This window comes from Poecilia reticulata, linkage group LG17, assembly GCF_000633615.1.
Source record: "Poecilia reticulata strain Guanapo linkage group LG17, Guppy_female_1.0+MT, whole genome shotgun sequence".
Classification (NCBI taxonomy): domain Eukaryota; kingdom Metazoa; phylum Chordata; class Actinopteri; order Cyprinodontiformes; family Poeciliidae; genus Poecilia; species Poecilia reticulata.
Genome location: NC_024347.1, coordinates 5712985 through 5729858, shown reverse-complemented (window position 1 = coordinate 5729858; position 16874 = coordinate 5712985). Strand labels below are relative to the sequence as shown.

The following is a 16874-nucleotide window of genomic DNA, read 5'->3' as shown; positions in this document are numbered from 1 at the left end:
TATATATACATACATATATGTATATGTCCACATACAGACACAAAGACACAAAAGAATATTTTCTTACTTTTTATTCCTTCCCGTACATCTCCAACCATCAGCCGGAGCTTTCCCTGAAGACGACCTGACTGAAGCGTTTTCTACTGCCTTGTTTTGATGAAGGTGACCCCGACCCCAAAAAGGACAGAAAGCCTCCTGGTTTACGACGCGGCGGGACCGTCAGCAACACTCAACAATCTGTGGTCTGAAAAATTTCACGTTTTCCGCAGCAGCACACTACGAGACTGAACCCGGAAGTCGTCTGCGACGCGTTCGTGAGCGCGCCGCGTGACTGAGTTTTCTACAGCACTATATCTCTTTGCTTATATGCATTTGGTGCACATATTTCTTTATAACAGAATTTTCTACTGAGCCAAAGTACCATACATATATACACACATATAAATATATAGGTATACTGTATATATATGTGTGTGTTCAAAACCCCACAACAGAGCAGTCTTATTTTAAACAGCCTAAAAAACCCAGTCACTACTATTCCATGTTTTGTGTGTACACATAGCACTGATCTTTGCAGTATTTGTTTTGTCTGTCAGTATTACCGTTGCACCCACCCAGCAGAGCAAGAGGAAACCCCCCACATCACCTAGCTCCACTCAGTTTTTTTTTTTGTGAAGTGTTGAAACACAGGAGGGAAAAAAAAAGTGTGTGTAATGTTCCTTTAGCTTGATGTTCTGTTCCACTATGCAAGTTGTGGCTCTAACATGTACTGTATACTAGAAAACGAATGAAAGCTCCCTAAGGATACTCAGAACCGTGACGGTGAAGGACGGACAGACGGCTCGCCTCTGGGGGGGGAAGCAGAAGAAGCGAAACCGTTTCCCCGGAACACTAAAGTCTACTGCTTCTTCCTCCCAGCAGAACGAACTGTGTGGATGAAACGCTTTGGAACCCCGCCCCTTTTTGTTTCTCTCTTCCTCTTAGCCGAAGCCTTGTGTGTCATTATGCCTCATTCTGTTTCTTCATCTTCCGATTTAGAAAGAAAGGTGACATTCTCTGAATCTTTCAAGTAGGCATGGGTGGAATTAGGTGCTGCTCCTAAAGTTACAGAAATGTTAAAACGTTAAAGCTGCAGCATGTTTTAAAAACATGTCGCAACAGTGTAATATGAGACAGATATCTGAAAAAAAAATCAAGCTCCTCTGTCTACTCCAGGTGGTACTACTGCAGGAATGCAGATGACCAATCAGAGCTAGGAGGAGGGCCTTGGCGCTGTCAATCAACCTCGTGTAGGCTAGCTGTACTAATGGCGGGAAAAACAATTTCTGGCTACAGAAAACTATTCACCGTCACCGGTGGCCATGCTAACTAGCTGTAGCGTAGCAGCGAGCAAGGGGAAAGGGTATGAGCAGCGCGTACATGAGTCAATTGACATCACTAAGATCCTCCTCCTGACTCTGGTTGGTTGTTTCTGACCAGGTTATTTCTGCAGATGACAGTACGACCACAGTTTTATTCCACATTATTGTCATACTGTCAGGACATAAAAACATTTTTAAGAAAAATGTTTAATAAAAGTCTGATAAGGCCGTTTTAAAGTCCTTTGAATGACTTTAAAAGTAGGACCATGTTTACTCGGAAAACCACATTTTTGCCTGAGTGCTCTATCCAATCATTACCATGGCGACCTGACACCAGCCCATGACTTACTTGCAAACCTTTCATTTCCTTTCCTTTCCCCTGGTGGATCAGTCGATCTCCACGCGTTTAGGAAGCTCCTCGTCTCCAACATGAAGTCCTCTTGGCCTTTTCTGCTGCTCAGGAAGCCAAACCCCATCATGGCGAAGCACGATCCCGAAGCCCCTCCCCCTCTTAACGACTATCTCCTGTCATCTCCACATTGTCACGCATGAACTCCTCAGACATAAACACCTCCCTCTCCTTTCTCGTCTGACGTCGTTTACTTGAATTTCATGTACAGAAACGATCTCGTTACTCGTGTGAGGTACAGTCCGAATGAAGGTAACAAGACGCTATTACATGTGCAAATGCTTTCCTTGAATAACTACAGAGGTAATATATATTTTTGTATTTTTGAAATGTAGACAAACTCATGTATGTAATCGCTAAATGAAAAGAAACAAAAAAAAAAAAAAAAGGCAGCGGTGCGTTACCTAACCCAGTCTCCTACCAAGTCCAGCTGCCTTCTTCCATTAGTGGTGAGGACGGAGTGACTGAAGGACAAGTTCTCATGTACCATCCTCGTCTCCCGCCCCCCTGAAGTGGAACTCTGTAAGCACAAAATGATTTTTGAAGAACCTTACGTTGCATGTTTTAAAGCAGACCAGTTTTTGGGTTTCTTCTATACTCACTCGTCTAGAACCCGTAGAGCTTCTTCGGATTACTTGTTTCATGCATCCTCATATGACCATGTCTGTTAAGAAACTATACATTCATTTATTGTGCTGTTGAATTAAAAAAAACCAAAAAAAAACCCATGTTTCCATGATTAGATTTTGCTCTGAAATTCAATTTACGCGTTTTAAGCGTGTGTAGAATCGACAAGAATTTACAAAATGGTTTCACTACAACACAGCTTAGAACTCAGCTACAGTTGAAAGCAGAAGTTTATATGCACCAAATAAAAATACTTTTTTTTGTCACTGAAGTGATATCAGACCAAATTTCTCCTGTTTTGCATCGGTGAGAATCACAAAACATTTATTTTAATAAATGTCGCAATAATGAGAAAAAGAATATGTCAGATACTTTTACATACATTTCCTCATCTTTTGGGAAATTTATCTGCCATAATTCAAGAGCACACGTTTTTTGTCTGAAAGCAGGATTTCATGTCTTTTGTTCTCAAAACATGAGCACAAAAGTTTTGAGTTTTGTGCTCAAAACATTTTTTTAGTCATTGTGCTTTCTCAAACCTCATGCTCAAAATTAGTCTCTGCTCGCAGGGAGGTTTGCATGCGGAGATTTGATCTAAGCACAGACAAATTTTGAGCGTGAGGAGAAAGGTTTGAGAGAGCACAGTCAATATTTGAAAGAGAGCAGAAGTTTTGAGCACAACCATTACAGGTTTTGAGAAAAAAGTCAAAGAAAAACTGTTTTCATTTTGCTTTAAAAATGAAAATGTAAGCGCAAGTATTAAAAGACTTGAAAACAAAAGACAAAACCCTGCTTTCAAACTCAAAATGTGTGCTCTCAAATTATAGCAGAAAATTTCCCCCATACTCATTTGAATGTGTCAGAAGTTTCCTCTGGCCTTTCCCTCCTTGTTTAAAGAGGCAGGAATCATTCTGGATGTAATCTTTACATTTCAAAGACATTAAGTCTTCCATTAAATTTTTTCAGTATATTTGTTGGTTTAATAGATAAATATCTGACATTCTCTCATTGTGGCATCAAGCAAATACAAATAATTTTGGTAATTCTAACTGACCTGAAGCAAGAGAGGTTTGGTGCGATTTACTGCAGATCAACTTTTAAACATTTAAAACGATCTCCAGTGGACTTCGCCTCAGGACTTTTGCAGTAAAACGTCTAGAAAATTCGTTTGTGTAGTTGAAGGCTGAGCTGATAAAATTTTTTATTTATTTTTTTTTAATGAAAAGTGCAGAATTGATGCCGTTTATCTTTGCAGTGACTCAAAAATGTTCCTTGATGTTCTGAGTGACGGTCTCCCGCTCTTGCCTCATTGTTTGGAGTTGATCCCGGTTTGTTTCTCCACCATGTTTTTCTTTTTTAAAGCTAATCATCAGTCGTGTTAAAATATTCCAAGTGAGCCACTTCTTCTTCCGTGTGACGTTCTGCTTCAACATGCTGGTTGCTCCCGGATTGCTGGAAGAAGTTGCTCCCGGAGGACGTTTTCATCCAGCTCTTTATTCATGGCAGTGTTCTTGGACCGAGCTTGAAGGAGGCACGCAGCCTTGGATGAGAAGCAACCCTACACATTGTACCAGGATTCTTCAGCGTTGGCACAGCACACGACTCATGGGATTGCTCTTTTTTTTCTTCTCCTCCTTCTTCTTCTACTTGCCGATTTTCTGTCTGTACTCGGATGTTTTTCTGGGGGCGGAAGTAGCTTCTTGTCGCATCATTCTCTCCAAGTGAGTGTGAGTAGCAGATCCACTCACCCGTTCCTGGTACAAGTGTCGGGCGAGCTCTTCCACGGAGCCAACGTGATTCTTGCGGCCTCCTCAGGAGGAGACACTCCTATCGTCCTGAAGTGTTCGTTACCGCCACTGAACCACATCTGCTCCTCTTTGGTCGCAGTCATTCAGCTTATCCGATTGGGGGCTTCAGATGGACTCATGAGATGCTCGTTATTGGATAAAGTTATTTCATGCCAAGACAGAAAAACAGTAAAAAAAAAAAAAAACAACAAAAAAACAACAACAAATGTATGAGTTATTTCTGTCTGAGATTAACTAATACTAACGGTGTGTGATACTGGAAATCTCTTTTTGATCCGATAATGAGTGAACACAAGGCTAGTATCGCCGATACCGATATGTTGAATTGAATAATTAGGTGATTTGACTTCAGTTAATTAATTATGATTATGAAAAAAATACAGGACAAACATTTTAAACAAGTGTTTTTTAAAATTAACTAACAATAGAAAACAATGTACACTGCAAAAACACAAAATCTTGCCATGTATTTTTGGTCTAGTTTTTGGTGCGAATATCTTGAACTAAGACAAAGCTAACTTGTTTTAAGTTAAAAATTCCTTAATATTGATGAAAAAGTACTAGTTCCACTAGTAAATTATTTCACTTATAAAATGGGAAAAATGCTTTGTTATAAGTGAAATAATCATCCAACTGAATTAGTACTTTTTCATCAATGTGAAGGAATTTGAAGCTTAAAACAAGCCCCCAGATCTTTTTTGAAAAGTTACTTGTAAGTTAGTTTTGTCTTATTTCGAGATATTTCTAGGATATTTGTCCTAGAAATTAGGCCAAATTTACTTGATAAGATTGTGTTTTTACAGTGTATTAGTATAGAAATAACATACTTACCTAGATTCTACTACACACAATTGTTTATTAGGCTAACTGAGTCTGTAACTGTAACCTAAATAGAAATACTATTTTCTCTTCCTTTTATGTTCACCCATATTTATATGTCTAGGTTGAGGTGTACAAGTATATTTTTGTGATTCAGTATTTTTGTGATATTCTGGCTTTTTCCAGCAGCCAGAATATCTCATAGTAGTTTAATCTATCTGCTAAAATTGCACCTATGATCACAGTTTGGACTGTGAAAACCATTTATCATAGATATTCCTGATTTTTGTTGAAAAGCCTCTGCCAGAGAAGCGTCTCCAACTGTTTAAATTCAGGCATACGCCCCAACATGGACAAAATTTGAGTACCTTGCTGGACATATGGAAGAGAAATTGCAAACAAAAGTATTGATCATTTCACATGGACTATCTTTGTGTTGAAACTAAAGGAGTAGCACAGATAAATCTTAAGGTAACAAATAGGCAGTTGATGAACAACAAGCAGCATTACTGTAAAGCAGCAGGCTCCAGGCTAGCGTAACATATTCACTGTGTTAATATGTTAGCACACCTGGTACCACACCTGGTACTTTATACACAACAGAACAACATTTAGGCATCACTGGTAAAGCATAGACTTGACAGATCTTTTTTTTCTATTACTTTACCACCATTGGCTCAGACTGAAGTGAGATTAAATAATCACCATAAGGTTTTGATTTTATCAGATTAGGCCTGACCTGGTCAATAACCAACTCCTCAGGTGTAACGGGATTTAGAAATCCCCTTTTGATGTTTTGACCAGTCAAGTGGTACTCTCAACCTTTTTTTTTCTGATCACAAAGACCCCTCAAATCCGACCGGTGTGTGTTCCACCATACGTCACAAGATAGATTGCGTGCTTGACCTCCGGAGGAGTCTGTACATTTTGCCCCGAGTATCTCTCAAAGTCCGCCTTCCTCCTCTGGAATAACTTCTCACATCAGTGGACAGACGGGCCAAGCACTGTGTCAGCTTTACAAGTCCCACCAATAAAGATCCGCCACCCAGCATCAGACAGGGCCACAGCAGTCCGAACAGCACTCTCTGCAGGGTGTACTTCCTGTTCAGAATGATGTGGTTGGGGTGTCCCTTTTGGTCACTGAAACACGCTGAGCTGTTCTTCAGCTGGTTGTCCACCCACTTTTCCACTTTCTGCACTTCGTCCTGAAGCCCTTTTCTGTCCAGTTGGCACTTGGGGAGATAGAAACACTGGAACAGAAGAAAAACAATCCAAGTCGCTTGTTGCTTCAGGATCTGCTAAAACGGATGCGTTATCGATTCATGGACTTCAAGTCTTTCATTTTGCATCTATCCCATCTGGACTAAGCGCGACCATCTTTGACCATTATGATTTCAGTAAGCTTTAGTGCAGAGTCACGCATAACATCAAGAGACTCAGGAAATTTTGAGTCATTTAAAGCGTGTACCTCGTTCGGAAGGAAGACCGAATCCTCATCAAACTGGAGAAAGGCTGACTCGTTGGAACCGGTGACGCTGACGGTCACAGTAAGGCAGGGCACTGTGCTCACCCCTCTGCAGTCTACCCACTCTTCCAGGATATCAGTCTGAGTCAGGACACAGCTGGCCTGCTCCCAGCAACTGGAGAACAGTCACCAGGGACATTTTAGAGAAGAATGACCAAAACCCTCTGGCATTGTAAACTATCACCAGTATGACAATATTTATAGTATGTCAGAATATTGGCATGAGAGGAATCAACTGACTAAGCTCAAGCAAACCTTGCATAGAGACACAACACTCTTGAGAAGAAGAGAAGCGTTTGCAGATGTGGTGTAGCAGTTCCTTGACAAACTGAATGGAGTGAAACAATGGACTCACTGCCTTTTAGCCATTTGTGGTCTCTAAGACTAGTAATCTGTTACTTGAGCTCATTTTGTTGGCAGTTCTGTGGAATTTCCCACTGAGGTACCATTTGGACTAAACTATCTTTTTGCTGGACGGGATGACCTACCATCAGATAACATGTATCTCAGCCAAAGACTCTCCTATAACTATGGACTAACGGATTTCAATAGCTTCTCAATCTTACAGACTTTAAAGGGGTTACAAAAGATTTTGAGTTAGGGTAGCATCTTATTCAACATGGTCTCACAACTTTTTTTTCTCTTAATCACTTTAGTTTGTGTTTTAAAGGACTATATAGCGCTACATCTGCCATGGGAGGTTCAGTTGTTGGCACTTCTGCATTACAACAACAATGTCCATGGTTTAAATCTTAGATGGTGGTCTTTTTATTTGGAGTTTGCTTGTTCTTCCTTCTTTCCCTGTGGTCTGCCAAAGAAGGTATAGTAAACAAGTAGATACATGGTACCTATTGTAGAACCCTTTTCTTACTCCAGCAGAAGAGCAGAGTAAAGACACATTCCAGAGTTGCTGACCCCACTGGCGAGCAGTGCGTGCTAAATAAGATGTAATATCTCAGCCTCACTGACAGCTTGGATGTGTACACCAGCGTACCTGTCGATGTAAGGCTTAACCGTGGTAATGCCGACCACAAAGAACATGAGCACAGAGAAAGCCATCATGGTGAAGCCCAACAAGATGGCTCGTTCTTCTCCGACACTAGACGTAGGCATCTGACTCCGGGCCCCCTCGGCTTCCCCTCTTTGGCTCCTCTCCTGCTCCTGTGTCGCCGATGTGTGCTGGATCTCCCTGTGTCTCACACATGCACACACACACACACACGGACACAAATCAGGTTTAAGCAACACGGCTTAATGCCACTCAACCTCAGATTTTATGGTGTGTATTGATTGACGCTGTGAAAGATGTTTGCTTCAGATTCTTTGAAGCAAACAAAGAATCTGAGGATGTTTAACCCACTTGAGGGTTAAACACCAAAATCATCTGCCAATTTAGGACTTTAGAACTCTAACATTTTTATTTTTGTAAATGTATATGAAAGCTTTAAAATATATGAATTTATTACAGTAGCACAATCTTGCACAAAAAAAAACGTTTGAACACAAAACAGACAACAGAACAAATCAATGGATTTCACAGGATTGGTCCCGCCCACTGGGTTTGATGGCTGGGTTTGTTTCACAGGATCCATGAAATTAATGAATATACAGTGAAAGTATTATTAGATTCTTGAATAAAGGCTTTCTTTAAAAATACACTTTATGATTTAAATTCATTATCTAAAAACGTAGCTTTAATTATTTTATGGGACATCTGATTATTTAATTGCAATTTCATAATTTCATGATATATTTAATAATCTAATGACATAATTTAGTGCTAAATTGAAAAATCTGTGTTTTTCTTTAATTTTGTCATTTTTATTTATATCTATCTTTTGTCAGTAGGCAGGAAACTGCAAATATAAGCAAATGTACACATCTTCTTTTAGAAGAACGTTTTTCCTCTACTTTCAAACCTAAAATTAGGAATAAAACTGTGGTAGACATGTCCCCCCAAAAAACATAAGTTATCTTTCTCTAAAAGGTCATGTAACACTCAAGGCTCTGAAGCGGTTTTATTTAACCGCACCGAGGGCAACAGAACGCCTCTTTGGACTGTAAAGGTTGCCACAGACATCCAAGTGTAGATGTGGAATAAATAAGTCACAGTGTTAAGCAGTTTCCAAACTTGAGCCGTCCGTTTTACTATTTCCTCGCTGTCCCCAATGTCCGCCAGCAGAGTTTATTTGGTGAAGCTCTGCTTGCATTTCCAAGTGTTTTCCAGCCGTAATGAACTCCCAGCTGCGTTTCCTCCAGCCCTCGCCGCCCGGCCCAGTCCATCATTTGCTCTTACCGTGTCTGCCGCCTGCGAGCACCATGCAGGTTGATGTTAATGGGGATGCTAAACGACCTCCGGGGAGAAGCCGTGTTCAAGAACATGCCCGGTTCTATCTGAGTCGCCTCCCTTGGCCCGCCGGTACCTGTATCCTCCTAACAAGCCTGTATTTTTTTCTCTCCCTCTCTCTCTGTATCTGAAAGTCAAATGTCCTTCCTGCGCCCTAAAAGATCATCTCATGTCTTCCAGCAGGCAGCGAGGGGGATTAATGCACCGGGTTCCAGTTTATTCACCAGGGAACTTCCTGTTGTTTACCAAAGCTCAAAGGTGAGTGCAAAATCTTCCACCCTCATGTGTGTTTCTATAGAAACTGGTGCAGGTAAGGCAGGTAGGATGTTAATAGGCTCTCACTTGGCCTGTGACACTCAGCTGGAGCTGTTTGTCATGAAAAGGCTGAGCTTGCTTTTTGCTTTATGGACAAATTCAAAGCTTTCAAACAGGATAAAAAGTAAATAAAAAAAAAAAACTCACCTGAGCATGTGAGTCCTCATTTTAATCCCTCTGATCTGCTGAGGCGTCTCAGATTATCTGGCTCCAGTGCAGGAAGCCGAACATGTTTATATGTGTTATTCAAACAATCAGACTTCCTTATATTATTTATGAATTGCTGGAAAGCAGATGGAGGCATTAACCTGCTGACAGTTGAGTTTAATAAAAGCCGCCCGAGGCTCCGAGCTGCCCGGAAACACAGCAGCCATGTCTCACCCGCTTCACTCACTATTGAATTCAGTTAAGCTTTTTCCTTTATAAACTGTATTATGTAGATAGCCGGAGGCGCGCCTCATTACTTTGTGTTTTGTTTCCTATAAATTTTAAAGTAGATTTGATCAATAGTCCGGCAGGCTTTCTGAAGGTCACCAAAACTTTTCTTTTTGCAAGTTTTCCAACAGTTTCTGGTTATATCTACCTGAGCTAAATAAAAAACATGTTTCTTAATGTGAAAGCAATGATTATTATTATCATTAATAATAATAATGATAAAACCCCCCACCCCCGGCTTGACACGGATTCTTAAAAGATTAGTGGCGGCCCCAGAAAATGTTAGGTATGCACAGCTTATTTTTTAAAAAATATCTAAATTTATATTAACTTTTTAATCTTATTTGTAATTTTATACATTTGTTTATTTACTGGGTGTTACATTTATGTGGAATACATTTTTCAAGATCTTCTCTTTAACTTACATTTTGTAACTTTCCAACCACAAGCTTTTGAGTGCTTTATGAGATACACATACTGTAATGACGTAGAAGGACAATAATCGATTATTACTATTATTATTATTATTATTATTATTAAGTAGACACTTTGACTAATGGCAGCCAGGGCTGTAGCTCCGCCCACATTCATCACACACTGCGCTTGAGGCACCAAGTGGCCCCTGAGGGAACCAAAAGAATCAGGCTCAGTCACTATAATTAATCATAAACTAAAAATGTGTGAAACATGTTAACAGATATAAGAAATGCATAACAAATCTTCACCGTGATCTTTATTTGTAAAGAATTTTGAAAACATGTATTATTTACCTTCCTCTGCTGGTCGATCTCATAAAATCTCACTAACACACGTCAAGGTTTGTAGCTGTGCTGTGACAAAAGTTGGAAAAGTTCCAGGCGTACGACTAGCTGTGGAAGACACTGCAGGTGTTTTCTTCACCTTAATAATTAATAGTTGGATGTCTCAGAAATCTTAAAACACACTTCTTTCTGCAATGAGCGGTTCTGAACGGAGCCGATGTTCAAAGAGAGACTCTCGGAACGCCTGAAGAACCGCTGCTAACAGAAAGTCTGGCCGCTTTGAAGCAAAATACAAAGACTGCCTATAAAGGTAAGAAGCAGGGAAATCAACCACAAACTAAAAGCTCCAGATGGTTTAAAAACAGGCCAACTAGTTTTGAAGATGCAAATATTTATGACCAACCTGGTGTTGGATGCCAAAGTAGAAGAGTTCTGGTCATAGAAGGAGCAATATTGAGAATCCTTTTCTACTTTTTTAGAAGTCTGAACTTGAAGTATTTGGGATAATTGCCTGTAAAACTTTCAGACTTGCTGCAGACATTTTGAGTTTCCTTCCACAATCGTACAAGTTTGCTAGAATTTTGGTCCTTTCCTACTGGTGGAACTGAGTCAGATTTGATATCTGACTCGCTCACACACACTGTTCAGCTCTGCGCATCAATTTTCTGTCAGACTGAGATCAGAAATTCATGATGGCCGCTCCAGAACATTGACTGTGCTGTTCTTAACACACTGTGCAGCTGATGTGGTGCTATTCTCAGTCATTCTCCTTTTGAAAAACCCATTTAGACCCAAGATTTACCCTATATGATGCTATTTTTTAAGTCCACCAGTGCATTTAATTGCAAACTGGTCGTTATGACCAAACAATAATGGCCAATAATACAAACAATATTGTGGCCAAACAATAATGTGGTCTGAATGTGGTTTAATCAGATCACAAGATATAATCTCTACAAAGTGTAATTAACCCCCTTGTGAAACCATAACCCCACACCCAGTCAAATTTTGAAAAATTGCACCAGAGTGGGCGGAGTCAGGATGCTTTGGGGGCGTGGCCAAGTCAGGCACAGGGGGCTGAGTGTGTGTATGGTCAGGATGTGGGAAAGCACTATTGCCAGCTTAATGATTTTGTTGCTATTGTTAGCGATCTTTCAGATCCTTCTAGTGACTTTATTTTTAAAGAAGTGGCTAGCAACAAATCTAGCACCATTTTTGTATGTTTTAGAGAGAGTTATGGTGATGTGTGAAAGAGGGTTTTAGGCCAGATTGAAACTAATTTACACAAAAATACCAACATTTGTACAGAAACTAAAAGATGGCAACCTTAAGAACTAATTTAGGCAGCTTATTGGGAAAAAAGTTTGGATTTAGTTTACTGTCCAAGCTTTTTTCTCTTAGGGTGTATTGCCAACTGTAAACTGGCTTTTTGTTGTTTTTTTTTTGAAGTGATGGACAGCTCTGTGTGATCTTAAGTCATTTTACGTTAAGAATAAGATGCTCCGTGCCCCCCTGACTTGTTGGGCGCCACAAGGATCAGTTCTGCATCTTCACAAGATTGTTAGCACTTGTTCTGGCCTGAATGTGAACATTAACGTGCCATTTTTAGGCATCGGGAAATTGTACCTGAGGCTGAACCAGACTTGTGGAGTTCTCTTTCAAATGTTTTTGTCACAAATGTCATGCTGTCACACAAGAAGAAATGTGTTTTAGGTGTTGTCATGTTGTAAGAACACTTTGGAATTTGAAGAAAGTGACTGACTTGAGAGAGGAAACATTTGTCTGGCCTATGTCAAAAAATTGAAAAAACAAGAAAAAAAGTTTTTGTGGCCTTTTCTATAATATATGTAAACACCTTGTTTCAACCGTATATGTTTATTTGGACTTTTTTGTTGAATTGGCACTAAACTCCTTTTTCTGTAATAAAAAAAAAAGCTTTGCACATATAATATATGCTGCGCCCACTTCCTTACAGGATGGCAGTAGAATCTGATGCTTTTGATGTAACTGAAGAAAACAAGATTAAAAATGTATTAAGCGCCGGGTTCTCTGCCTCACCTGGCAACCTGAGACCTTGCCTTGACCGTGAGGCTCACAGCTTGGTTCTGCACTTGTAATGGGATTCGAGCAGAATTTCATCTTTACCGTAAATGCCTAATGGAGTTGTACAGCTGCAATTATTTCAAGTCGGGGTGAACTGTTTCTGTGCTGATGTCATATCTTCACACGGCTCTAAGTCCTTGCTTCTGTTGTCTGTCTTTAGGAAGCCGTGCTGTGATCTTGTACAATGGTGTGACTTATTCCTCCAATTATCCGGGCCAGTGGCTGTAAGTGGACTCACGGTGTGTCTTGTTATCTTGTGGCACCGCTGAACGACATTTCATGACAACATGTACTCGGTTCAGGGCGGAAAGTAAGTCAGCACAATGGAGAATCACCAGAAGAGGACTCTAACTTTCCTTACCATTGGATTGATATTCATGCTGAGCGGGATAGAGTACGGTAAGTTTTTCAAATAATCCTGTTGAACATTCTCCTGGTAGAGCACATCACGGATAACATGGCTTCTGTTTGAATGTCCGATGTGCAGTGCTGTGTTAACAACCCTCCACCAACCTTCACTCTGCAACCACAAACTGAAGGGTTTCATTAGGATTCTATGTGACGGACCAACACAACGTAGTGCATCACTAGTTGCGCTTCCATTACAAATGTGGGCAAAACTAAAAAAAAAAAAAAAAAAGTGTTGAAAAACACAATTTCACAATTGCAGTAAGAAAAGCGATTATTATAACACGTGAATAAGCTTGTTCACACAATAAGTCATTTGCTAACACTTCCTGTGTTCTTATTCGTCTTTTCCGTCAGTAGTAACGGAATTGTTGATCACGACTTACGTGATGTGAAAAAAACATTTCCATTGAATCGTTGCGAAATCGATACGGCCGAAAAATCACCTCATTCTCGGGCCAAAACATTTTATTGAAAAATAAGTCTGTTTTGAAACCAAATTTATTTTCGTTATAGCAATTTGCGGACCAGCGATCGCTCCAAAAGCAGGAAGCGGATTGCAGCACAGGGCATTCTGGGTAAATACGACCAAAACAAACGCCAGAGTCTAGCGGTAGCGGGAGAAATGACACGTGTCGTGTTTTTTTATTTATTTATTTATTTATTTATTTATTTATTTATTTCTTTATTTATTTATTTATAGAGCTGCCCCAACCACTGAAATCTGATGCGATTCCATTTTTGTTTAAATTTCGTGAAAAATAAAGTTGTGCTTAGTGTGTTCTTCAGAGGGTTTCATGTTGTCTCCTTCAGCAGTTATTGGTGCAGCGCCACCATAAGTGAGGAGGTGACCAGGTTGGTTGGTTTGACATAGTGAAGTCTGAAAAATGACCTCGAAGCTGAAAATGTAACAAAAGTTGCAATTTTGATCCAGAATGGAACCGATTCTAAAGGACTATCAAGTCTACAGAGTCTAACCCAGGGTTGTGCGATAAATACATTAGAACATGCTTTTCAAAGCTTATTTAGGTTTTTTTTTTTTTTTAAAGAACATGTACTTTTTTTTCTTCCATTTTACCTTCCCTGCACCACTTTTTGGTGATTTGTCACATAAAATCCCAACAAACAATGTAAAAAAAGGTCAAGCAGTATCTGTATTTTTGCACTAATTTCATCTGTAATAACTCTTCTCTTTCCCTGTTCCTCTGCTGCGGTCCCAGCCGTCATTCTACCCACAATCTGGAGGTATCTGCAGATTCTGGAGGCTCCACCTTACTTCCTGGGTCTGGGCCTGTCTGCCTTCAGCCTGAGCGCGCTGCTAACGGGTCCTCTTTTTGGAGTCTGGTCTGATCGAAGCAAAACTACCAAATCCATCATCCTGTTCTCCAACCTCTTTGAAATCGCTGGTGAGAGTTTTACTTTTCACTGAATGCTGCGTTATGAGATCTTGACATGTCATCTCCCTTCAACAGGAGGTTATGTGATACTTAAAATCAAAAAATCTGGTTCTATAATATCAGCAAAGACTCAAGTTAAACATATATCCAGAGTTATACTTTCTAAGTGAAGCCTTCGCTGTTATTGCAGAGCCTGAATACTAGCGTTGTTCTTTTTCATTTGTCCCCAGGTAACTTCATGTATTTTATGGGCTATTCAAAGTGGCTGTTATTATGCAGTCGGCTTGTAGCAGGTAACACACTCACTAATACACACAAACACTCACATTGGCATGCGTGTGAGTCATGGATTACTCACCATTAAGGACATGGTTGAACTGTGACTGGTGTTTTGGTTGGAGCTGTTGGCACTTTGAGTCTTCAGAGGCAGTTTGGTGTGAAGTTTGCAGGTTGTTAAAACATTTTTTCCGTTACATCTGGTCTCCTCCATGAGTCCAACTACATCCGCCTCAGGAGGAGAGGGGTTGGAGACCGTAGCTGCCTCTTACCTTTTTGGGTGCTGGAATTAGATCCAGTACTTCTGAAAACCTGAACAAATCAATGCGGTCACAATAAACACATTATTCACTCTCTATTTTTGTAAAAATCAAGTTTGAGTTTGTTAAACTTTTCTATTGGTAGCATTTGATAAAAAAAAGTACATTCTCTTTATTATGCCGTAATGTTAGTCCTTCATCAAAAGTGTTGCCTTGATTCTTTAATGCATGTTTGAGAAATCCTCAAATCTCCCGTGGCAACCATCTAGCTGTCCAAAAACGCCTGGGTGGAACCTAGCCTTCAAGGGCAAAGCTCCAGTTTCCAAGCTTTTGCCTTACAGAGCACAAGGCCTCCATGACTCCCCCATCAGCTCCTACAGACTAGCCAGCAGCAATTAGCAAACACCTGGTAAAACTGTGCATCTACTGAGCTCATTATAGGAACTACTTCTCAGTGCGACACTGGTAAAAACGTTAAAGGGTTAATAAAGGAGCCATGTTTTGATAACTTCCTGAAGGCGGAGTTTCAGAAAGAACTGAGGTTTTAAAGCGATAGAGGCAAAATTTTAAGGCATTAAACTACTAAGTCAAATTTCTTATATATAGCTGAGGTGAACAGAAATATACTGTTTTCCTTTCAGGTGTGGGTGCAGGAGCAGGCTCCTCCATCTTTGGCTTCCTAACCCGGAGCACTCTGCCAGAGGAGCGCGCTGGTATCTTCGCCGCCATCATGGCCTGTCGTCAGGCCGGCCTTCTCGTCGGTCAGTTCCTTTCCTCCCTCTCCCACCTCTCCGCACCCTGCTCTGTATTCCGGTGAAACATCAGACACCGGGAAGGATCTTTTGGCTTTGATGTGTGGTGTGATCTGCGATAAGAAGAGGCCATTCAATAAAATCACCTAGGTGTACGGCTTGTGTCTTGTGCACATCCTCCGTTTGTCTCATCTTTAAAGCTCTTCCTCCCGTCTCTCCAGGGCCGGCGTTCAACTTGTTCCTGCGGCTGTGTGATTTCAAACTGGGGCCCTTTGTTGTGAACAAGTACACGTCTCCTGGGGTAACTGCATCCACACAATCAGTAATCTGAGGTTCTCCGAAAGGCTCATGAATACAGAAACGAGCCGTAGAAATAGTCGCTCTGCATTCTGAACTCTTATGGATCCCACCGCCCCCCACTCCCTACTTTGTTCTCTCAACAATAGAAATAAAACAATATGCGGCAAAGCAGGCTTGTAACAACCCGTGTCTGTCTGTTTCCATTCCACCATGCCTTAATGAAACACCTGTTGCACCAATTCAGCCAAGATGAAATGTAGAGGCCCCTCCCTCAACGCTTGCTTCAATTTTCCACATAATTTGAAGCTGATTTCACGTCGTGATGTTTCAGACATCTAGGATTCAGATGTGTGTCTTTTTCAGATCTTCATGTGTCTGCTGTGGACGCTGCTTCAGTTCGTCGTCCTGGCTGGGTACTGGGACGTACCGCCCATAAGCTCGCAGGGGGGAGTCGTCGTGTTGGAGATGAAACAAGAGAAGGAAGAGGAGGCGCCCCTGATGGGGTCAGACGAGGAGGAGGCGCGTACCTACAGAGCCGTCGACTCCGACCAATCGGAGGCTTCGCCCGTGTCACAGAGAGCCCACGAAACCTCAAACCCCTTTAAAAACTTCAGCGTCAGCAACGGTGAGCGAATGGCTGACTGTCAACTTTCCTCCAGGCTATCGGAGCTTCGTGTAGGAAGAGGTGTCACAGCCGATGCACAAGTTCTGAATCTGCTTTATTGATTTTCTTGCAGTCACACAAACATGCACACAGAGTTACATTGACTTTCTCTGCTCAGAAGGATTTTGCTCAGTGTAACAAATCAGATTCTCTTGTATTGACAGGACTTCTGTGTGTATGTGTTTGTATAAACAGAAAATACATATAAATGATGTTAGGCGTCCTACTGCATTAGCCTCATAGTAATGATACATACAAGACGAGGGGTGATTGGTTGTCATCATTGATTATCTTTTGCTGCACTTTG

General features: G+C 40.8%; 2 protein-coding genes across 2 annotated transcripts in view; one reads left to right on the top strand and one right to left on the bottom strand.

The window, feature by feature from the left end:
• Positions 1–4878: 4878 nt before the first annotated feature.
• On the bottom strand, positions 4879–8934 carry kcnmb3 (potassium calcium-activated channel subfamily M regulatory beta subunit 3). The gene is made up of 4 exons (XM_008433275.2): positions 8846–8934; positions 7544–7738; positions 6493–6664; positions 4879–6274 (listed from the first exon to the last, which is right to left on the bottom strand). Exons 1-4 carry the CDS (start codon positions 8929–8931, stop codon positions 5906–5908), a joined length of 822 nt encoding a protein of 273 aa, XP_008431497.1. The 5' UTR covers positions 8932–8934; the 3' UTR covers positions 4879–5905.
• mfsd8l2 (major facilitator superfamily domain containing 8-like 2) overlaps positions 8350–16874 on the top strand; it is a 19379-nt gene continuing 10854 nt past the window's right edge. Inside the window, exons 1-9 of the mRNA XM_008433277.2 lie at positions 8350–8968; positions 9077–9154; positions 12671–12734; positions 12813–12909; positions 14139–14324; positions 14546–14608; positions 15493–15612; positions 15825–15904; positions 16267–16528. Of these exons, the coding sequence (XP_008431499.1) occupies positions 12834–12909; positions 14139–14324; positions 14546–14608; positions 15493–15612; positions 15825–15904; positions 16267–16528 (787 nt within the window). The 5' untranslated portion in view covers positions 8350–8968; positions 9077–9154; positions 12671–12734; positions 12813–12833. The remainder of the gene's footprint in view (positions 8969–9076; positions 9155–12670; positions 12735–12812; positions 12910–14138; positions 14325–14545; positions 14609–15492; positions 15613–15824; positions 15905–16266; positions 16529–16874) is intronic.

Excerpts from the sequence above, each read along its gene's own strand:
- kcnmb3 (XM_008433275.2), bottom strand. The coding sequence starts at position 8,931 with ATGTTCTTGAACACGGCTTCTCCCCGGAGGTCGTTTAGCATCCCCATT. Across the intron at positions 7,739-8,845 it reads GCTCGCAGGCGGCAGACACG|GGAGATCCAGCACACATCGG; the intron begins GTAAGAGCAAAT and ends TGTGAGACACAG. Across the intron at positions 6,665-7,543 it reads GTTAAGCCTTACATCGACAG|TTGCTGGGAGCAGGCCAGCT; the intron begins GTACGCTGGTGT and ends ACTGTTCTCCAG.